The following is a 19027-nucleotide window of genomic DNA, read 5'->3' as shown; positions in this document are numbered from 1 at the left end:
GGTGGACTCCAGCTCCCATCAGGCCCTGCTGCCAGCATGACCAATGGTCAGGGGATAATGGGAGCTGGAGCCCACAAACATCTGGAATGCCACAGGTTCCCCGTCCTGTGGGGGCACATGATATTTGAATCTAGAGTCTGGGAATTATCTCAATGCACCCCTCATTTTTCCTCAGAGGAAAGGCGCTCCAGCCCCACGTTCCATTTGCATTGCTCTGTTTCTCCCCCTTTCTCCAGCGTGAGTCTGCCCCCTTCCAAAGTGCTCCTTAGATTTATATAGAGAGAGAAGGCGCCTCAGCCAGGACTCCAAGCTGCAACGCCAACCAGAAATCCACCTTTCTAGGACTCAGGGAAGGTCTAAGAACATCATTCAGCAACTTTCCTCTGTCCTGAAATTAAGCCCTACCCATTTCGATCGGAATTTACTTTGAGGTAAGGGGCACAATACCAAATCTGCAGTATGGGAAACTGAGGCAGAACAACTGAGTCCACATCTCTTCAGTCTTGTCTACCCTGACTGGCAGCAGCTCTCCCTCCAGAGTTTCAGACAGTGAGTCTTTGCCCCTGCCCTACCTTGCTATTTTTGCAGTTTTGGGGTGGGAGTCATTTGCACACCAGCAAATTAAGTTTGTGCAATTATGGATGAGGTGAAGCTCTTGCCTAACAAATGTGCTCCCTCCCCCATTTGCTTTAATGATGAAGAGCTCTGGTGGACTCCAAAGCTTGCTCGCTGCTTTGCGCCATTTTGGTTGCTCATCATAAGGGGAACTTTGGGAGTTTAACCCAGGGGTCAGCAAACTTTTTCAGCAGGAGGCCAGTCCACTGTCCCTCAGACCTTGTGTGGGGCCGGACTATATTTTGGAAAAAAATAATAATGAACGAATTCCTAAGCCCCACAAATAACCCAGAGATGCATTTTAAATAAAAGCACACATTCTACTCATGTAAAAACACCAGGCAGGCCCCACAAATAACCCAGAGATGCATTTTAAATAAAAAGACACATTCTATCATCTAAAAACACGCTGATTCCTGGACCATCTGTGGGTCGGATTTAGAAGGCGATTGGGCCAGATCCGGCCCCAGGGCCTTAGTTTTCCTACCCATGGTTTAACCCTTAGGTGCATGCTAACGTAACCTGACCCCTTCCCTCTGTTTAAGTTTATGTGGTGGGGTTTTTCTTTCCATGCAGAGACGGTTGGCAGAGACATCATCCCTGCAGTGAGGTAAATGTTGTAAGGTAAGTGAGGAACTAGATGTAAACCTCAGGGTGGTTTTGAAGCAGATCAATGAAGATTTCAAACTCCCCCGCTCCCAGCCTAAATTATATTCCTAAAATGAAGGGAAAGGGCTGTGGGTCAGCGGTAGGTTCATTCCTCAATGGCATCTTCAGGTGAGGCTACGAGAGGCTTCCTGCTTTAAATCCTGGAAAGCCATTGCCAGTCACTGAGCTACAGGGTCCAGTGGTTTGATTCACTATAAGGCAGCTCCCATGTTCCTAGGTGGGAGAGAGCTGCTTGAGGAGTTTAACCAGGAACACATTATTGTATGGGAGGACCATTAGCTCTAGTACATAAAACAAATGTCCTTGGCTCAGAATTATTTAACTTTCAAGCGCTTTCCTTTCTCAACCCGGCTCTGGACGGTGGATCTCAGGGTTGTAATAAAAACACAAAGTAGATCCCGCAAGCCTGACATCTGCTATACCTCTAAACATCAAATGCTAGGTGTTTTTTATTTCTCCAGCTCTCCCTCTCTTCCTCTCTCTCTTTCTCTCTCTCTCTCTCTCTCACACACACACACACAAACATACAGCTGGTCCCACCCACTGCCTTGCAGGATTAATTGACAGCCAGCGTTGAGCACCCTGGTGGGCCTGTTTGCCTCGTAAAGTTTATGGCAAAGTTCGTAATCGATTAACGATTGCTCAAAAGCAGGCCCCCATTGAGGAGAGCGACCTGAGGCGAAATAACAGGACCAGGCTCTCTCTAGCAAGGGGCTGAGCTGGGAAGTGAGAGGGGGGAAGAAGAAGAAGCTCTCTCTCGGGACAAGAACTGGTTTCCTTGCCTCCATTCCGAATAAAGACACCAAAACCAGTTAAGCAGAAATGGGCCTGTTTGCTTGTTCCCTGCTAGGGCCCTAGCTCAGTGATGGAGCATCTGCTTTTCATGCAGAAAGCCTGTCCAGGTAGGCCTGGACTTGTCCCCGTACCTGAAACTGTTGTGATGGTACTTAGAAAAATGAGCCAGTGCTCTGACTCAGTTTAAAGGACATTCCTAAATCTAGTTTCTGCGATTCGGTTTTAGAACTGCAGTTTGAGAAGCTGACTGAGGAACTAAAGTGGCTTAAGAAGAGACTGCACACAGAGAGAGTCTCCCCCCCCCTCCCTCCACATACAACCCCCACCCCACATACATGAAGGCTAAGATGCAATGCTTAGCTGCAAAGCCTACACATTTTCCTGCAAGGAAACCTTGAGGAACACAATTGGGCTTCCTTCCAAGTAAACGCAGGTGGGATCAGGCTGTGCACATCCGCCCTGTCATCAGATCCTATGTGTGTTTACTCAGGAGTATGTCCTACAGGTTGCAATGAGGCATCCTTTTTGGAAGGGTGGTGAGAAAGGTGGAATATCACCATCAGAGTAATGTGTGGCTATGTAATTATTTGACTTAAAAAATGGGATATATCAAGGCACGTACGGAAGAGATATGGGAGTTGCAACATTTCCTCCTTTGTTTTGGACCAGTTATTCCCTCCGCCCCCACTCCCCCCCCCCAAAAAAGAAGAAATCTGTAATCCTACAATCTTATTAGCCACTTAGTGAATTAGTGCAATGTTTCAAACACAGAATCATAGAATTGTAGAGTTGGGAGGTATAAAGAAGAAATAAATTAACTTATGGAAAGCAGGGGGGCGTTATCTTTATAAATCATGTGAATTTGAGCTGTAAGCTCCTAGAGGGCAGAGAGCTGTCTTCTTCTTTTTTAAGCTTGTGCATCTGCTGAATAATTGAATGCATCAGTGGAGTTTTAAACCCAGTCTTTTCTCTGGGAAAATGTGACTGACATACAGTATGTGATTTTCCCTCCCTGCCCCACACATGTTATTGTCCCTGTGTGGTAGACTTTGAGGCTGATAGAGATTGCTCCAAGTTCACTCAGCTCACTAGCTACAAGGCTAAGAGGAAATTTAATCCCTGCTCTCCAGCTTCAGATCATGAAGCAATAACTGGATCGCCATAAATTGTAAGGGTCCGAATTGGGTCCGTAAGGTGGTGGCAGCATAGGAACATGTCATGAATTATTTTGACTTTAAAAGAATGGGAGGGGGAACAAATTAATGGAAGGCAAGTCTATTCAGAATGCCAGCAAAATAAAACCTCCAGATGCAATGGCAGTCTATCTGTGTTGCTTACCTTGTCGTTTTGATAAGCAGTCACTGCTATGAAGTCCGTTTCAGGAAACACGTAAGTTCGAAAAGTGCTGTAGGGTAACTTGAGAATGTCATTGGCCCGAACTATATGGAATCTCGGTTGATATTTATGCATCGAATTAAGGATGGTCTATATTTCAGAGAAAGGCAGGGGGGAGAGAGAGAGAAGAGGCAGTTAAATTCCAGGCAACAAACAAAACAAATATATTTTGCAAATTCACTCTATTTTTTAATATATATATTAGGTGATTTTTAAAAAACACACACACCATATCACCCTTTTCCTCTTCCCAATTGATATTTATACATATATTTATATAGAAAGTCACATTTGGAGGCAAGTTAAAAGCGTGGTGGTAATGGAGAAGGCAGGCAGGCTGCAGTCCTATAACAAAGGAGCAAAAAAAGCAGCCTTGATCCATTTAGCTCAGTATTGTCCACACTGACCGGCAGCAGCTCTCCAGAGTTTCAGGCAGGAAACTCTCCCATCTCTATTTGGGGAGGCCGATAGTTGAACCCGAGATCTTCTACATGCAATGCAGATGCTCTAGCACTTAGCCAGAGCCTTCACTCTGGAACCCCCAGCTTGGAAAATGAATCCTGCATTCTGAGCCCACTTACTCCTTCAAGTAAGGCCTATTGAAATCAATGCTTCCCTTCCACGTAAACTCTCATAGGCTCAGGCAAGCAATCCCAGTAAAACAAAAAGCAGTGAATTAGGTTACCTAGATTTTCTACCATAATCTTATCCTGGAATTTTGTTGTTCTCCCTTTTTTTGCAGGAGGTGGGGAGGTATAACAACACTGTAGCAGCAGCAGCAGCAGCAACAACAACACAATCAATTCACAGAAAGGCTTAAGAGTTTGACTGCTGGTTCACTTTAAAACAAAAGTGCCTAAGGTTCAGGAGAAAGAACTGATCATGTTTTAAAAGACAAAGTGTGTTTTGTATATGCTATTTTACACTTTGCGGGTTTATGTACGCTGCACACTTTCGGAAGTTGCTGTGGCCTGATGCAAGACAAAAGAGCAAAGGTGTTGAATGTAATAGGTCTTCATAAATGTAAAATATACTCCTGTGCATTTGATCTGGAAATAAATATTCCAGGCTTCAGCAGCATTTACACCCAAAGCGAAGGCTGCAATCATATGCACAGTTACCTGGGAATATGCCCCTCTGAACTCAATGGGGGTTACTTCTGAGTATACATTTATATGACTGTGGTATAAAAGTGTGCTGAGTCTCAAACCTGTTTAAGTTTGTATATGTGTGTGTGTGTGTTTTGCTATAAGTCCAGCAAAAGAGACATAATTCTTTGCAACACTATTCTACAGCTGTTTTTAAATAGACTTTGATACCAGATGAAACACACACACATAATTGTGAGGCAAATTTGTTTCCCCCAAAAAAGGCCAATTCAGTTGCTTGACAAATAGATAATATTATTGGAAGGAAATATAGGTTATTTTAGCAGGACATTCAAAGGGAGTCAGTTGTGTTTGCGTTTTGTCCACACACAGAAATGTCCAGCAGTCCCACAAATAAAACAAAGGGGGGGAAATAAAAAAGCTGTTTTTCTTTCAGCACTAATAATGGTAACGATAATAAGATAATAATAAAGGGCAGGTAAACTAATGAAGTAAACCCTTTCAGACCCCATTTAATTAAATGGGAGAATTTTAAGCACAAACGTCATACTGACCCCATGAAACTCAATGGTGGGACATAGAAATGTTTTGTTATCTCTGGATCGTGTCTGAAGTGGGGAGGTATTCAAAGAGCAAATGCCAAGCATGTCCATTTTTCCTGGCACCCCCAGCATCTGGGTGGTATACATATTTACTCAGAAGTAAGTCCCAGGAAACTAAACAAAATAAAATAACAAGAGTATTCCTACATACATTTGACAACTTCAGCTCCATTGTATTCGGTGGCCTAACTCCCATGGCAGTGAGCATAGGGTGCTGTCTTTACTCCTGAGTAAACTGAGTAGATTGCCTCTCTAGTTTTAAACAAAGTTTACTTCCATGTAAGGGTGTAATTCTTTCAGCAGTTTCAAAGGAGCAGATCTTATTTTGCTCTTTGGACACCTAGAAGCACGGGATTGCATCCAGCTAAATGCTACCGGAGCTTATAATGTCCATTAATTCCAATGGGTCTACTCTGAGAATGACTAACGTTGGCTACAACCTTTAGTTAGGAACCTACTTAACGGTGACAGGTGACTAACCTCTCTCCCCACACACACCTCAAACGCATTGCCAAAGGCACTGCCATAAATATCCTCCCCTTTTCAATTCATTTAAACTCGGAACAAGTTTGGAAATCCGACAGGAAATTCTATAATTTTCATAAACAAATTCATCTGGAATTATCCGGGCAGATTTCGTGACTGGGTTGCAGCTGAAATGAGTCGCTTCACTTGGAAATCACAAACCATCGCGTTGAGCTGGGGGAGCGGGAAGTACCTCGGTTTCCGAGTAATGAACTTCCCCAGGACACGTGCCCAGGATCAGACCCTGTGTCCGGGTTCTTTGCAATGGAACGTTCGGGATGGGGAATAACTTGAATTCCGGTCAAAGGGGGGGGGGGACCCAGAAGACGGTTGTGTGTGTGTGTGAAAGGGAAACGGATCGAACTCTAACGATCCTTTTCTCCCATGGATTGGGGGGGGGGGCTTAGAAGCAAGTACGTTGACGCTTTCAACAGGTACATTTACACTCTCCTGCTGTCTACACCCCATAAGGCACACCCCCTATTCCCAGAAGATCCTGGGAACTGTAGTTCGCTGCACACACAGCTACCAATCCCAGCACCCTTAACAAACTACAGCTCTTTGGCGTTGTGCCTTTAGATGTGTGGTGTGCGCGCGGCAGCATAACCTTGCAGATTTTTTATTCTCTTTTCTTTTTCTACAAAAATACTACTATCAACACTCGTAAGCTCCATTTTACTCATTGGGGCTTGCTTCCGAATAAACCACATGGGTTGCCAAATAGCGAAGAGCCTCATGGTCGAATATTTGGGTGGACTTCAAAACTAATAGACGATATATATATATATTGTATATAAATTTATGGAAAAACCATTAAGAGAAATTCAGCCAGTCTCAACTAATTACCGTCCAAATTATATTGACCAGGTCGCTTTATATCAATTGCTCCTTCCTCAGCGTCCATATATTAAAATATTTAACGACAAGGGGAAATAGGAATTCTTGGAAGGATTATAGACTCATCCCAATTCCCAAGCACGTTTCAAATGCCCCATTTATCCGAGAAGGGAATGCGCTCCCCTTTTGGATATGTCAGGCTTTCCAATAGGATTACTCAGAAGGAAGACCCCGATGTCGTGAGGGTAGCTTCTGCCTCTGCTAGGACGTGCTTTTACTTGGAAGTAAACATCGTTGATTAGGATGGACCTACTTCCAAACGATCTCTATCATCCAAGGGCCCAAGGCACATTTAATTTACTTCCGCGGGACTTAATTCGGAGGAAAGAATCGCGCAGCCACTCTGAGGCTCAAGATGCCCAACGCCCCGATCCAAACAGCAGCAAAATATCTCTCAAGGGAGTAGGATACATTATTGCCCTCAATGGGACCAAAGCGCTTTGTCAGGAAGGCAGCAGCCAAGCCTAACTGGAGGGACACGCTCCACGCAAAGGGCGAACGCCCACCTAGGGCATGTTTCCTCGGAAGTAAGTGGGCCCAGGAGTCCAGCAGAAACCCTTTCGAAACCCCAAGAGAGAGTGAGAGACCGCTCAGGGTGGTTCTAACCACCACTACTCAGAAGTAAGTCCTATTGAATTCATTGGGGCTTGCTCCCAGGAAGCAGGCGTTAGGTTAGCAGCCTACAAACTGTGTAGCCTTGGACCCACTTCCTTGGAAGTAAGCGCCATTGGAGATCCCACACTGGGATTTACTCCCCAGCAGGCAGGGAACTGCAGAGTGTTGCGGTTTGCTCCTGAAATTAATGGAGACTTCCGATGTCTTCGACGCTGCGTCTGGAATCCCCTAATCACACGCACACATGTTCAGGATCGGAGGAGATAGATGCCACTTCCATAGGTATCCTTACTCGGAAGTAAGCCCTGATGAATTCATCGTGGCTTATTCCCCACCCCCCAAAAAAGTCAGGTTATACATAACCGCCGCCTTAAAACGGCCAGTTCTCCAGCGCGGGATGCAGAAGGGTGGTAATTCGGATTAAATGCTGTGCGGAACGAACCTTAAACGAACCCGTCTATTCCTTGGAGGAATGATAATGGCATGCAGCTTCCTTACACGAAGATATTCTCATACACACCAATATTTTGACTGATACAGCACTTAAAATGGGGACGCCAGTTAATTCGCTTGATCTGAGCATTCCTCGTCGGAGGCGTCTCTTGCAAATGGGATTTATTTATTTTTTTAATTCTCTGGCCCCCACTTCCAGTCTGGAGTTCTGATTTACCTGGCCTTATAATGTTCTCCAGACCACACTTATAACCCCAGCAAAGCGCAAGCCAACTCGGGAGTCAATCCTGCTGAGTGAATTGGGGTTTTTTTGTTTCGTTTTTGTTTCTGAGTAAACGGGATGGGGATTTGGTGGAGCGTCTGAATTACAAACAGCACAAATCCGGGGGTCAAATATACGGCCTGATCCAGAAGCCAGTGACCCGGGAGAGTTGGGATTCCTGCGGAATCCAAGCAGCAATATCCATAAGACTTATAGGACTTTACAGAGTTAAGCACCCCTTAAACCCAGTCATTCTGGGGGCACTAATAATCCATACAGTTACATTAAGCAAATTTAGGCACCTCTAAAACCCACTGCTTTTGGGGGGGACTGTTAAACTGGAGCTGTTACATACTGAAAAAAATAGTAGCTGCATTAAATTCGAGGAGTCTTTCTATCTTAGCAGTGCACAGACTCCTAGGCAGGCAGCCCCGGTGCGTTCAGTGCGTTTACTCCCCGGTAAGCGTGCACAGGACTGCGCCCTAAATAAACTGCTTACATGGTATTATATTCTAAGCTATAATAAGGGAAAATCTGCCCCCTCCTTTAAGCATCCTAAACACGTTAGCCATAAATCCTAGTTGATGTCCGTGGTTATTTGGGAGGGGGGGTATATGTCCCACCTCCTTGTGGGCTTGCAAACCTTACTTGGAAGTAAACCCCGCCACAACCGAAGCCGGTGGGATCGGATTCACTCCAGAATCAAAGCGGTTGGAAGCAAGGTGTGTGAACGTGCTGGGAACTGATATAAATAAAAACCCTTTAAAAAATAAATCCTAGGTTGCCTCACTGTGTCTTACTCCTGAGTAAATATGCACGGCGTTGCTTCCCAAGGTAACGATGCTGGAGAAGGCACAGCTCCCTTACTTGGGTCTAAGTCACTTTAAATTAACCGCCCGCCCCCCCAGGACTGGGCTGCGATCCTTGACATTATCAGCTTGAAATCGAATTCAACAGGAGGAAACTGGATTAAAGTCCGAACAAAAATAGACTGCAGGATCCATCGGTTCGTTTATTTTTTAATCGTCATCATCATTATTATTAAGAGAGGAATTATTATGCTAGTGGAAGGGGTCTTTTCATTTTAGAGCTGGCGGCGTGAACCTTTAGGTTTCAATGTTAAAAGTAGAGTTGTGCTTGAAATTAAATAATTTCCAACCTCCCCCTTCCTCTTAAAAAGTAGCTGGGTGTCCCCCCCCCCCCATTAAAACAAATATCCTTGACTGGGCTTAGTTATTTAAGGTAATTCTGCCCATTTTTAGTTTCCACCAATGGACTTTTTTCACTTAAGGCGTTTTAAGAAATACCCCTCCGCGTCCTTCTCTCCCCCCCCCCAAAGTACCAATAATATTTGGGCACAATTCAGCCCCGCAGAAGCACCTTAAAACTTGCAGTCCTTCTAGGCGCAATTGCCTGGGAGTCGTGCCCATTTTAACGAGCGGCCTTTCCTTCCGAGTAAGCCCACCTAGACTCGGTCTGCACACCCCATTAATTTCGCGGGGAGAGGCACGGAAAAAGAGAGGTCTTAAACATGGGCTTTAAACTTTCTCGCTGGTGAAGTTAACCCCTGGGCTTTAAACACACACAAACGCTTCACTTCTGTTAGATCGGGGCCTTCTCTCTATCTGAGCTGGGTTCAAGGTCTTTTTTCTACAATTAAAGGTGAAATTGACCACCTCTGCAAATCATTAGATTTGTTACTGTTAAAAAAAACCAAAAAACTTTCCCTTTCCTGCCTACTAAGCGCGCTCCCCCCCCGCCCCCTTTGTTCAATGCAAAGAGCGCAACTTATTGGATTCCGCAATGCTGGATCGCAATGCTGCACAAAACTGCAGCGCGCTTTTTCAATACGCGTTGGTGGGGTGGTTGCGTTTATATTTAACAGGCGTGTGCCAGCAAATCATTGAGAAACACACGCAACACACACTAGATCCGCAAATTCTGCTGCGGAAATGGCGTGACCTACAGGTAAGACTACTGCGAAATAAATAGAAGGTACAAAATCTATCAACAACTATTATTAAATATATAAAAGCACCACGCTCATTCGGACTGTGGGCTCTGAATTGTTCCTGTAGGAACTACGGCAGCGTACTAAAATTGTGCCAAGATTATAGGGGGCGGACAACCACATCAGTGCAAGTTAAGCTCGCCTTTTTAAGACATCCTGGTGTTTAGCAAGGCATATTTAAGAAGGCGCTGAGTTCGCCAAACCTAGAAAGGCATTGAATGTGCGTGTGTATAACGCAGAGAGAGACTAGGGCCCATTGAAGACTGGGGGGCGGCGGAGGAAACTCTCTCTCTCTCTCTCTCTCTCTCTCTTTAAGGCAGCAGAATTGTTTTTTGATCCCACACCGCACGTATACGCAGCATCGTGTACATTATCGATTATAGCGTTTGTTTTCCTGGGGGTGGTGACTGGGGGAGAGCAGCGCAGCCCCACGTACCTCAATTCCTTCCCTAAGGCTCCATTGAAGACCAGGGCAGCTACTTCCGAATCAATAGGGAAAGGAATTGAACTAGCCTGTTGATCCCCCTATTTTCCGGATCCTGAAGGAGAACGAACTAGTCTGTTCATCTAAGAACACACCTGTAAAAACTAAACATGCCTCCCCCACGCCACAAAAAAAACCCCTTCTAAGTAACCTTTTAATTTGACTTTAAAGAAAGGTCATTCATCACCCAACAAATGACCTCAAGATTTATTGAAATAATCCCTGCATTTCTTCTTTTCTGTTTCCTCCACGCACACGCCAAAGTTAAGGGATCTTAATTTTATATATAACACACAAGCACACACAAAACATATAGATATATATAAATTACAATTATCTCCTTTGCACTTTTTGCAAAATTATGGAGAAGTGATGAAAAGTACTATATTCTGCTCAACGGGGGAAAAATAATTACTGGCGTACATTTTAGAGTAATCCAGGATCAAACCCTATTTTCCAATTTTGAAAAGATCTACTGGAATCCATTCACACAGGCGCACGCACACCCCCAATCATTTTAAGTAAAAGGGGTTTTTCCAGCCCCTTCTGCCAATTTTAAGGCAAATAAAAGAAGCGGAGTTTAAATTGCCTTAAAAATAAAGGTGATTATTTTATAGGATAAAAATATTTCCTGTTAATTCACTTTAGTTGTCTTGCCAAAGGAAAAAAAAAGACTTTATAGGTTTTAATAAATAACAAGCAAATCAGCCCCTGCGGTGAAAAAATGATCAGAAATGTTAATGGCAGCTCACAGCATAATCCTATGCGTGCCTTCTCAAAAGTAAACCCCGTTGAATTCAATGGGATTGACCTCCATGAATTATTGCCTCAGCCTTCGCTGAACTGAAGGCACTAACTAACCGCTCACCCTGGAAGAAATGTTGCTTATGCAGGTCATTGTTTTCTTCAGGCTTACCTGGGAGTAAGCTCCACTGAACACACCAGAATGCCTTCCCAGTAAACCGACCTGCCACCGCACTGTTAGCAAGCAAGCGCCCATCTCCCCTCCCGACGTTACTTGTGTTTACTCTAAATTAAGCCCGGTTGATCTCAGTTAAGCTTACTTCCCTGGCAAATCTGGATAGGATTGCAACGTTGACTGGAGGTCCCGATGGGAAGGCGAGCGGGGAAATCAATGGGATTTCCTTCCCAAGTTAACATATCTCTTCGCATACACGATGCGGCTGTAAATCCGCAAGGCTATGATGCGCATTTAAATCCGCATTGCAATCGATGAGAGTTTACTTCCAAGTCAACCGTGTACAAGCGTGTAGGATACGCTCTCCAGCGCGGATTTTCCGCCCATTATCCCACCCCACCCCTGACCCCAGAAGGAGACAACCTCTGGCAGGGTGTAGGTTGTTACGAATTTTAAACTCCTGATAAGGAGGTATGATTTATTAGCTATGGGTCATAGAAGCCCCCTTCATTAGCATCAGGTGTGGGGGGAAAGTACCCTGCAGATTTATATCGGATAAATTTATTTAAAAGTGTACGGTTTTTCAGGTTAGAGGTTGAAAATTCTTAAGACGGGGACCAAGAACGTGCACATACGTGTGCACACACACGCACACAGGAGATATTGTACGAATTATATGTGGAACACACACTATTATACGTGTTATATACGGAATATTTCTACGAAGTTGACTAAATACAGACTCCAAAAGGAGAGCTTTAACGAGGAGGTTTGCAAAAGGGAGTTGTAAACAAGAGCTCAGGCATTTCGGATTGAGGACTACTCACTTTAATGCCACAGATCTAAAGAGCCACAGATGTACAGCGCCTGGCGCCCCAGAAAATCCCAGTCTCAAAGAGTAAGGAAAAGATCTGCCTGTTGCGGGAATGGGGAGAGATAAACTGTGCTGATCAACAGCAGCCCCAAAGCGCCAGTTCTTGAGGTGGTTTACTCAGGAGTAAAGCCCCCTACTCCACCATTTCAACCAGGACTTGAACTCTTTAATAAATCCTGCGCTCCAGATCGCAGCTTTTCTTTCTTTAAAAAAAAGGGTACGCTATGCCTGCCTGATCTCTCTTTCTCTCTCCACTCCCCCCCCCAAAAAAAACTTCAGTTCCCAGCGGAGAGATTATCTGAAGATAGAGACACGTGTCAATTGTGTGACAGGAGCCGGGCATCCCCGAGGCACAGAGGAGGTGGCAGGCTGGGCGGATGTTTCAAAGCCTTGGAAATTAAATGAAAGAAAAACAGCAGCTCCTCTCCTGGCCTCCACCCCACCCAGCTTTTTACCCCACAGAAAGAAGGAAAGGGGGCACGGGAGGGACTTACGAAGCCGTGCTTATCCGAGATGTTGTTGGTGAGCTTGAGTTTGTGGAAGGCGACGGGCTTGGCCATCCACTGCTCCCCGGTAGCGGGGCTGTCCGGGTGGATGTACATGCGTTTGGGCATCTCCGGGTCCGCTTTGCCGGCCACCATCCAGCGCGAGTTGTGGAACTTGTAGCGACAGTCGTCGGCCGCCACGATATCCATTAACAAAATGTACTTCGCTTTCTTGTCCAAGCCGCTGACGCGAACTTTGAAAGGGGGGAACATTCGCCTGAATAAACACCAGGAAATTAAAAAAAACGAAAAAAAAACAAGGTTTTAAGGGAAGCGATCATTCCACCCACCTCTTCGCAAAGTCAAGAACTCAACTCGGAAACACCGCAAAACACACGCGCCCGTTATTAAACATTATGGATCACTGAAACGCTGGTTTTTATTTCAAGAGATGGCCTTATGTTTTTGTTTTGAATTGCGTCCCTTTCTTTTTCGAAAGGGAGAAGCGCGACAATCTAAGGCTTTGTTTTGAAGGCAAGCTGGACTTTAAGGTAAAGGGCTTCCTCGGCGGGCGATTTCCACGCATGTTTACTCAGAAGTAAGTGCCCCTCTGTTCAGTGGTCTTTGGCGCCTGCGATCCCAGAGCACAGTTCAAGGGGGAAAGGTTCAGTTGCGCACCGTGGGAATGGTCTCCGAGTAAACATGCACTCTTTCTCAGACGCGGGGAGGCCCTAAACGCGTTTACTCCAGAGTAAAGCCGGTTTTGTGCAAGGAAAGTCCTTACGAGGTTGCAGTTTAAAATGCAGGCCCGGGGCACATCCTTTGAAATTAGGCCACCTTTTCAGGGCCAGGGTTCTATGAAAACAAATAAAGACCTCCCAGAAAATAATTCAACAATCCAAATTCTGCTTTTATAAAAAGGTGTGCATTTCGAGGGTTTGAAAGAAAGCTCCCCCCCCCTCAAAAAACCCTGTCTTTCCTCCTGCATTCGAAAACCCCATTCTAGCAAACAGGTTTACTCTGAAATTCTAAATCCCATCCATTTCGCTGGGATTTACTTCAAGGTAAGGGTGAATGGGATTTACAGCGTGCATAGGACAGACTTTTTTTATTTTAGGAGCAGATTAATAAGAAAACGATTCCTTGTTCCGGATTAAAAATCCAGGTTCAAAAGGAAGTTGAAATCCGGATTGTCAGGGGCAGGGAAGCCGAATGACCTAGTTGTGCGCCTGCACGGCATATCTTTTTTTTTCTCTCTCTCTCTTTTAAAAAATGTGGTGCAAATTCTACATGTCGAATGGGGGTGAGGGGTCGTGTCGAAGCCCAAGCGGGCGCCCCTTGTTTTACCATTCCAAATTTCCCTTGACCTAACCTGAAAAGAGACAAAACGCAAACCTCAAACTTCTCTTAATAGACCGAAGGCATTGCTGGCAAAGGGAGGGGGGGGGAGAGAATAGATAAAACAACAGGAAACCCCCTCCCTGGAAGTTCAATAAATTTGTCCGCTCATTATATTTGGGGTGGGGAGGGCAGGGGGCCCAGCGAGGCTGGAGGGCTTCCCTGCAGGCAACATGAAACGGAAAATGGAAAGAAATTTAGCAGATCCAAACCGCAGTACCCAAATTTTCAGGAATCTGGGTGGAAGGGAGCGTTTCAAATCCATTTCCAAACCTCCAAAAATCATCCCTCCTTCATTCAGCACCGTGCTTTGAACGTAAGGAAGACCCTCAGTTTTGTATTTCTGGCATCAGTTATGCCTCTTTGGCCTGATCCTAATGCCTGTTTTACCCTTTGTAGTCAAGTCAACCGTGTTCACTGGGGCTTACTCCTATGTAAAGCGTGCCCTACGGTTGAAATCTGTACTCCTAGGCTCCTTTAGGATATTTTAATGTAAAGTTTAATTATTCAGCTATAAAAAAACACATACATACATATGAACTTTAAAAATAAAATAACAATATTAGCTAAAATCACACAACTCTGGGGTGTTTCGAGGCTATCAGCCAGAAACATTTAATCCGGAAACAAGTTTTATTTTAATCGTGTAAACAAATATAATATGGAATTATAGGGTTTAAATAATTAGCCATGAATTGGGGAGGTGGGGGGGGGAGAGACCTAGTTTCAGCGTGGAAAAGACGACTTCCGCACAAACGGGGGCGCGCACACACAGCAAGAACCCTTTACCAAAAATCAGATATATCTGCTCAGCATTTAAACACACTAACCCAACCTTGAACGCGTTGGCTTGGGAATAAAACCCCATGATTGCAGGAAAACTTTACTTCCAGTTTATGTGGCATTGGCTGGAAATGGGTTTAGGGGTAGGAAGGCGTTTTAAGAGAGATGACAGATACATTTAAATTAAAGTCATAGGTGGGGGAGCGCACCGTGAGAAACAACGCAGAAGGTGGATTCCTCCCCCCACCCAGCAGAAATCAGTGCTTAATAATGCCCCTATCAAGCTATCATGCAAAACATGAATTATTATCCTGCTATCGTGCAAAACATGAATTATTATCATATAATGAAAAAAATGAATTATTATCTTTATCAATTATTACTTTTGCTATTCCTAATTGCAACGTGGTTGGCCCCGCAACTGCTCACCTTCCAGATTTGGTGATCACCATCTCGGTCCCTAGTTTGTGAAACTGATCCCAGAGATCTTTGGCTTCCAGGGTCACTTTGGGGTCGTCCTCGACCTCCTCCTCGGGCTCCAGGCTTTTGAGCGACCTCAGATGGGCGGCTTGGTGGTGGTGTCCCAGCGCCGAGACGTGCAAACTGGCCTCGGCGGCTCCGGCCAGGCTAGGATCCTGCAAAGGTTTCGTCAGGGCGGCCGGAGGCAGAGCCAAAGCCGGGAAGAAGGAGGGCTGAGCGGCCGCCAGGAAAGCTGACATAGGGAAGTCGGACGGCCTGGGCGCGTGGAAAGGGTGGTAAGCCATCGCAGTCCCCGGGAAGGCTGGATCTCTCATCAGTACATCCACAAATCCGGGAGGAAAGCCCAATCCCTCCAGCAAGGGAGGGGTTGGGAGTTGATGGCGGGGGGGAGAAGAAGAGGCGCCTGCTTTGCTTGTCAATTTCAATCCCCCCCACCCTGTGCACACACACACAACACACACAAGCACACCTCCCCCCTGCGAGCTCAGGCAGGAGAGCTAGTGAATTTCAACCCGTTTTCTGTTCGCGGTTCTCAGAAGCGCCCCCGGGCTGGTGGGTTTCAACCCACCTCAACTCTGGCAAAACTGCCTTCGGGTTCCTGTGCAGGGGGCCAGAAACTGGGGAGAAGGGAGGGAAGCCCGAGCAGAGCTGGGGGGGGGGGAAGCCCACACAAACAGGCGCACACAGACTCACATACAAACACCACACTACCAAACAGTCCCGGTGATTTGAGTTCTTCTGGACGTCTCCGAGGGGCCGGTAAGTCCTTATATGTTTTTTTTCCTCTTGCAGGCAGGAGGGAGGGCGAAACAGAGCCCCTTCTCCCCGATCAAATTGGAGGGGGGACCCCCCAAAAAAGTGCAGCCGACAAGGGCGAGTCTTGACGCCTTCAAAAAATAATAATCAAGTCCTTAAAATAAAAATTTAAAGAACAGCTCAAGACGATCTTGTAATCGGAAAGGTTTGGGGAGGGGGAGTCGGCGGAGAAGCGCGTCCCCCTCCCTCCCAGTCCTACAAGAACTCCTGACCCCCCTCCTCGAGAGAGGGAGAGAAAGCCAAGCTGGATCTGGCGGCCGTGGGGTGGGGAGGGGGATCTTGCAGCCGGCCCCCCCTTTTCTTCTCTGGCGCTCGCGCGCTCTCTTTCCCCCCTCGCCGTTTGCGAGCGAGCGAGCGAGCGGGCAGCAGCCGGGGGAGCTTCCTTCTTTCCTTCCTTCGCCTTTCCGACCCAAAGCGAAACCAACCCCCGCCCCCTCTTCTCCGGTCGCTCAAGGATCGCGAGGCTCCGGAGTTGGATCGACGCCGGAATCCGAGCCGGGAGCCAGGCGCTTCATAGCTCCGAAGGAGAGCGAGCCCCAGGGCAGACTGGCTTGCGTCTCTTCTGGATCCCTCTCTTTTAAAAAATAAAGGAGCAGAAAGCGCTGGGACGATCTCTCGTGCGCCCTTCCTCGCTCGGATTCCTCCACCTCTTCTCTCTCCTCCTCTCTCTCTTTCCTCCTCTCTCTCTCTCCCTCTCTCCCTCCCTCTTCTTCTTCCTTCCTTCCTCCCCACCCCCCTCGCTCCGCTCCGCGCGTTTCCACCTCTCGGGCCAACCCTTAATGAGCCGAGCCCCCCTTGATTGTGGATTTTACGCGGTTCAGACCAATTGTGGATGTCCATAGGCGGGGTTTTGACAGGTCCGGCCAAGATCTGGGGTGAGAGAGGGAGCTGGGAAGGGGTGGGGGTGGAGAGAAGGAGGGAATAGAAAGGGGTTTGTGATGGGCGGGTGGAGAGAAAGAGAGAAGAGGGAGGAGAAAGAGAAGAAGAGAGGAACGGAGGGGGGTGAAAGGTGTCGGAGGCATCACCCGAAAGAAAACATGTCAACAGAATAAAATATTAACCAATGACAGAGGCAAGGCCTCGGGAGCCCTCCCCTCTCCAGGCCCGGCTCCTAGCTGATGGGGAGGGAGGGGGAGAGGGAGGGGGCACGTTCCCCCAGCGCAGGAACTGTTGGCAGAGGCACCCGGAGTGAGTCTGGCCAGGCAGCCAGGAGAGAAGGCGCCCCACGGAATGCGCCAGCGCGCGAGCGACCAGGGCGCAGGCCGGGCGAGGGATGGAGATCAGAGAGAGGGCGGAGGCCTGCGGACCAGGATCCGGATGGGGGGCACTACCCTGGTTCTCCAGAAAGCCCTTGAATACACCCACAGAGAGGATCTATCACCTAGTGGAAAAGGAAGCGGCAGGAACCATTCCTAGGACTGCAGAAGAGACGCTGGCAACGAGCCATCTTTGCTCGGAGTCGGGTTTTTTTGGGTTGTGGGGATGAGTGTTTGGCCTTGAACAGGTGCTTGGAAAGGGTCCCTCTCCCCAGAGCGCACCCCACCCCCACTCGGTGTATATTTTGAACGCTAGTGCAGGTGTCTCTTTCCACACGTGTTTTCTACCCCTCACACCACTTTATTCGCAGGGAAAGTTTTTATAAATTTCATCCCTTCACACAGGCCTCGGGACTTTGGAGTTACTCCCGAGGAGACCCGTTGTAAGCTTATTGGGCCTTGGTGCCCAAAAGGCCTGCGAGCAAAAGCCGGTGGGTGTCACGTGTCTAAAGACTGGCGAGTCCTCTGCACGTGAGAACTCTGTTATCTTGTTCGGAGGCCTACCTGCGTGTTCTTTCTGCGGGTGTACATAGTGGATGTTTCCCAGCACAACACCACATTCGAATTAGTATTTATTATTTGCTGAAACCAGTACAGCATGGTGTGGCTTTTCTGCATAGCACAAGCGACCGACAGGTCACTGCCCCGATGAACTTACAATAAACATATTAAGGAGCTCAAATATGCTAACCTATTCCACGTCTATTCTGCATCTATAGTGCGGCATTCTTGGGGTAGAATCCCAAGAATTCCGGTAGAATCGCACTGTTCTGGGAGCAGTTTACTTCCGAGAAAATGCAATTCAGGTGTTAGTAAATGTCACAGCTTCGTCGCGAAAGAAACTGGCGAATAAATTCTGCTTTAGGCTGAAATCCCCTTGGATTTGGGTGCAAATCCCCTTGGAGTGCAACGCGTTAGTCCTACACAGAGTAGACCAATTGCAAAATAAAATGCATAAATTTTATCGGGTCTACACTGAGTATATAACCCGATAGAATGTATTTCTGAGTAGACGCGTTCTGTGGATCAGGCCACTCGCTGGGGACAATCCTGGGCTTCGGGAAGACCCAGTTTATCACGCTTACCTTGGGGTAAATAGCATTGAGCGCAAGGTGACTTACTTCTGAGTAAATAACGTTGAAGACAGCAGGCTTACACCTTCGGTTAGCTGATTAGGTGCGAGGCGGTTTCAGAAGTTCACCCCTTAAGTGGTCTAGGGCCAAAACTGTTCCCCTTTCCCGCCCGCCCCCTACAAAGAGGAATATTTTGAAAGTGGGGGTGAACAGGGACACGGTGAATATACCGGTAATTATTCCATTTAATCCATCAAAGGGCTGCTCCTTTCCTTTTTTTCCCTTTCCTGCCCCCCAAATTATAGTTTCTTATGACATCCATTCCTTTTCCAAAACCCCGAGCGCGATGTTCCACTCCCCCCCCCCCGCGATTTAATTTCAGGGAGGAAGAAGGGAGGGGAGAGAGAGCCAGAGAGAGGGAGGGAGGGAGAGAAACCCTTTGAAGAGATTC

The 19027-nt window shown here is 46.8% G+C and overlaps 1 protein-coding gene across 1 annotated transcript in view; it reads right to left on the bottom strand.

Annotated features, from left to right (window-relative positions):
- Positions 1 to 17248, bottom strand: part of TBX2 (T-box transcription factor 2) — a 34219-nt gene extending 16971 nt beyond the window's left edge. Inside the window, exons 1-3 of the mRNA XM_083714523.1 lie at positions 15321 to 17248; positions 12720 to 12987; positions 3418 to 3564 (exon numbers count right to left, since the gene is read on the bottom strand). Of these exons, the coding sequence (XP_083570649.1) occupies positions 3418 to 3564; positions 12720 to 12987; positions 15321 to 15685 (780 nt within the window). The 5' untranslated portion in view covers positions 15686 to 17248. The remainder of the gene's footprint in view (positions 1 to 3417; positions 3565 to 12719; positions 12988 to 15320) is intronic.
- Positions 17249 to 19027: the final 1779 nt, after the last annotated feature.

The sequence above is a fragment of the Podarcis gaigeae genome, assembly GCF_964106915.1.
Source record: "Podarcis gaigeae genome assembly, chromosome: 15".
Lineage (NCBI taxonomy): Eukaryota > Metazoa > Chordata > Lepidosauria > Squamata > Lacertidae > Podarcis > Podarcis gaigeae.
Note: the sequence above shows the minus strand (reverse complement) of the source record. Positions and strands in the feature narration are given on the sequence as shown.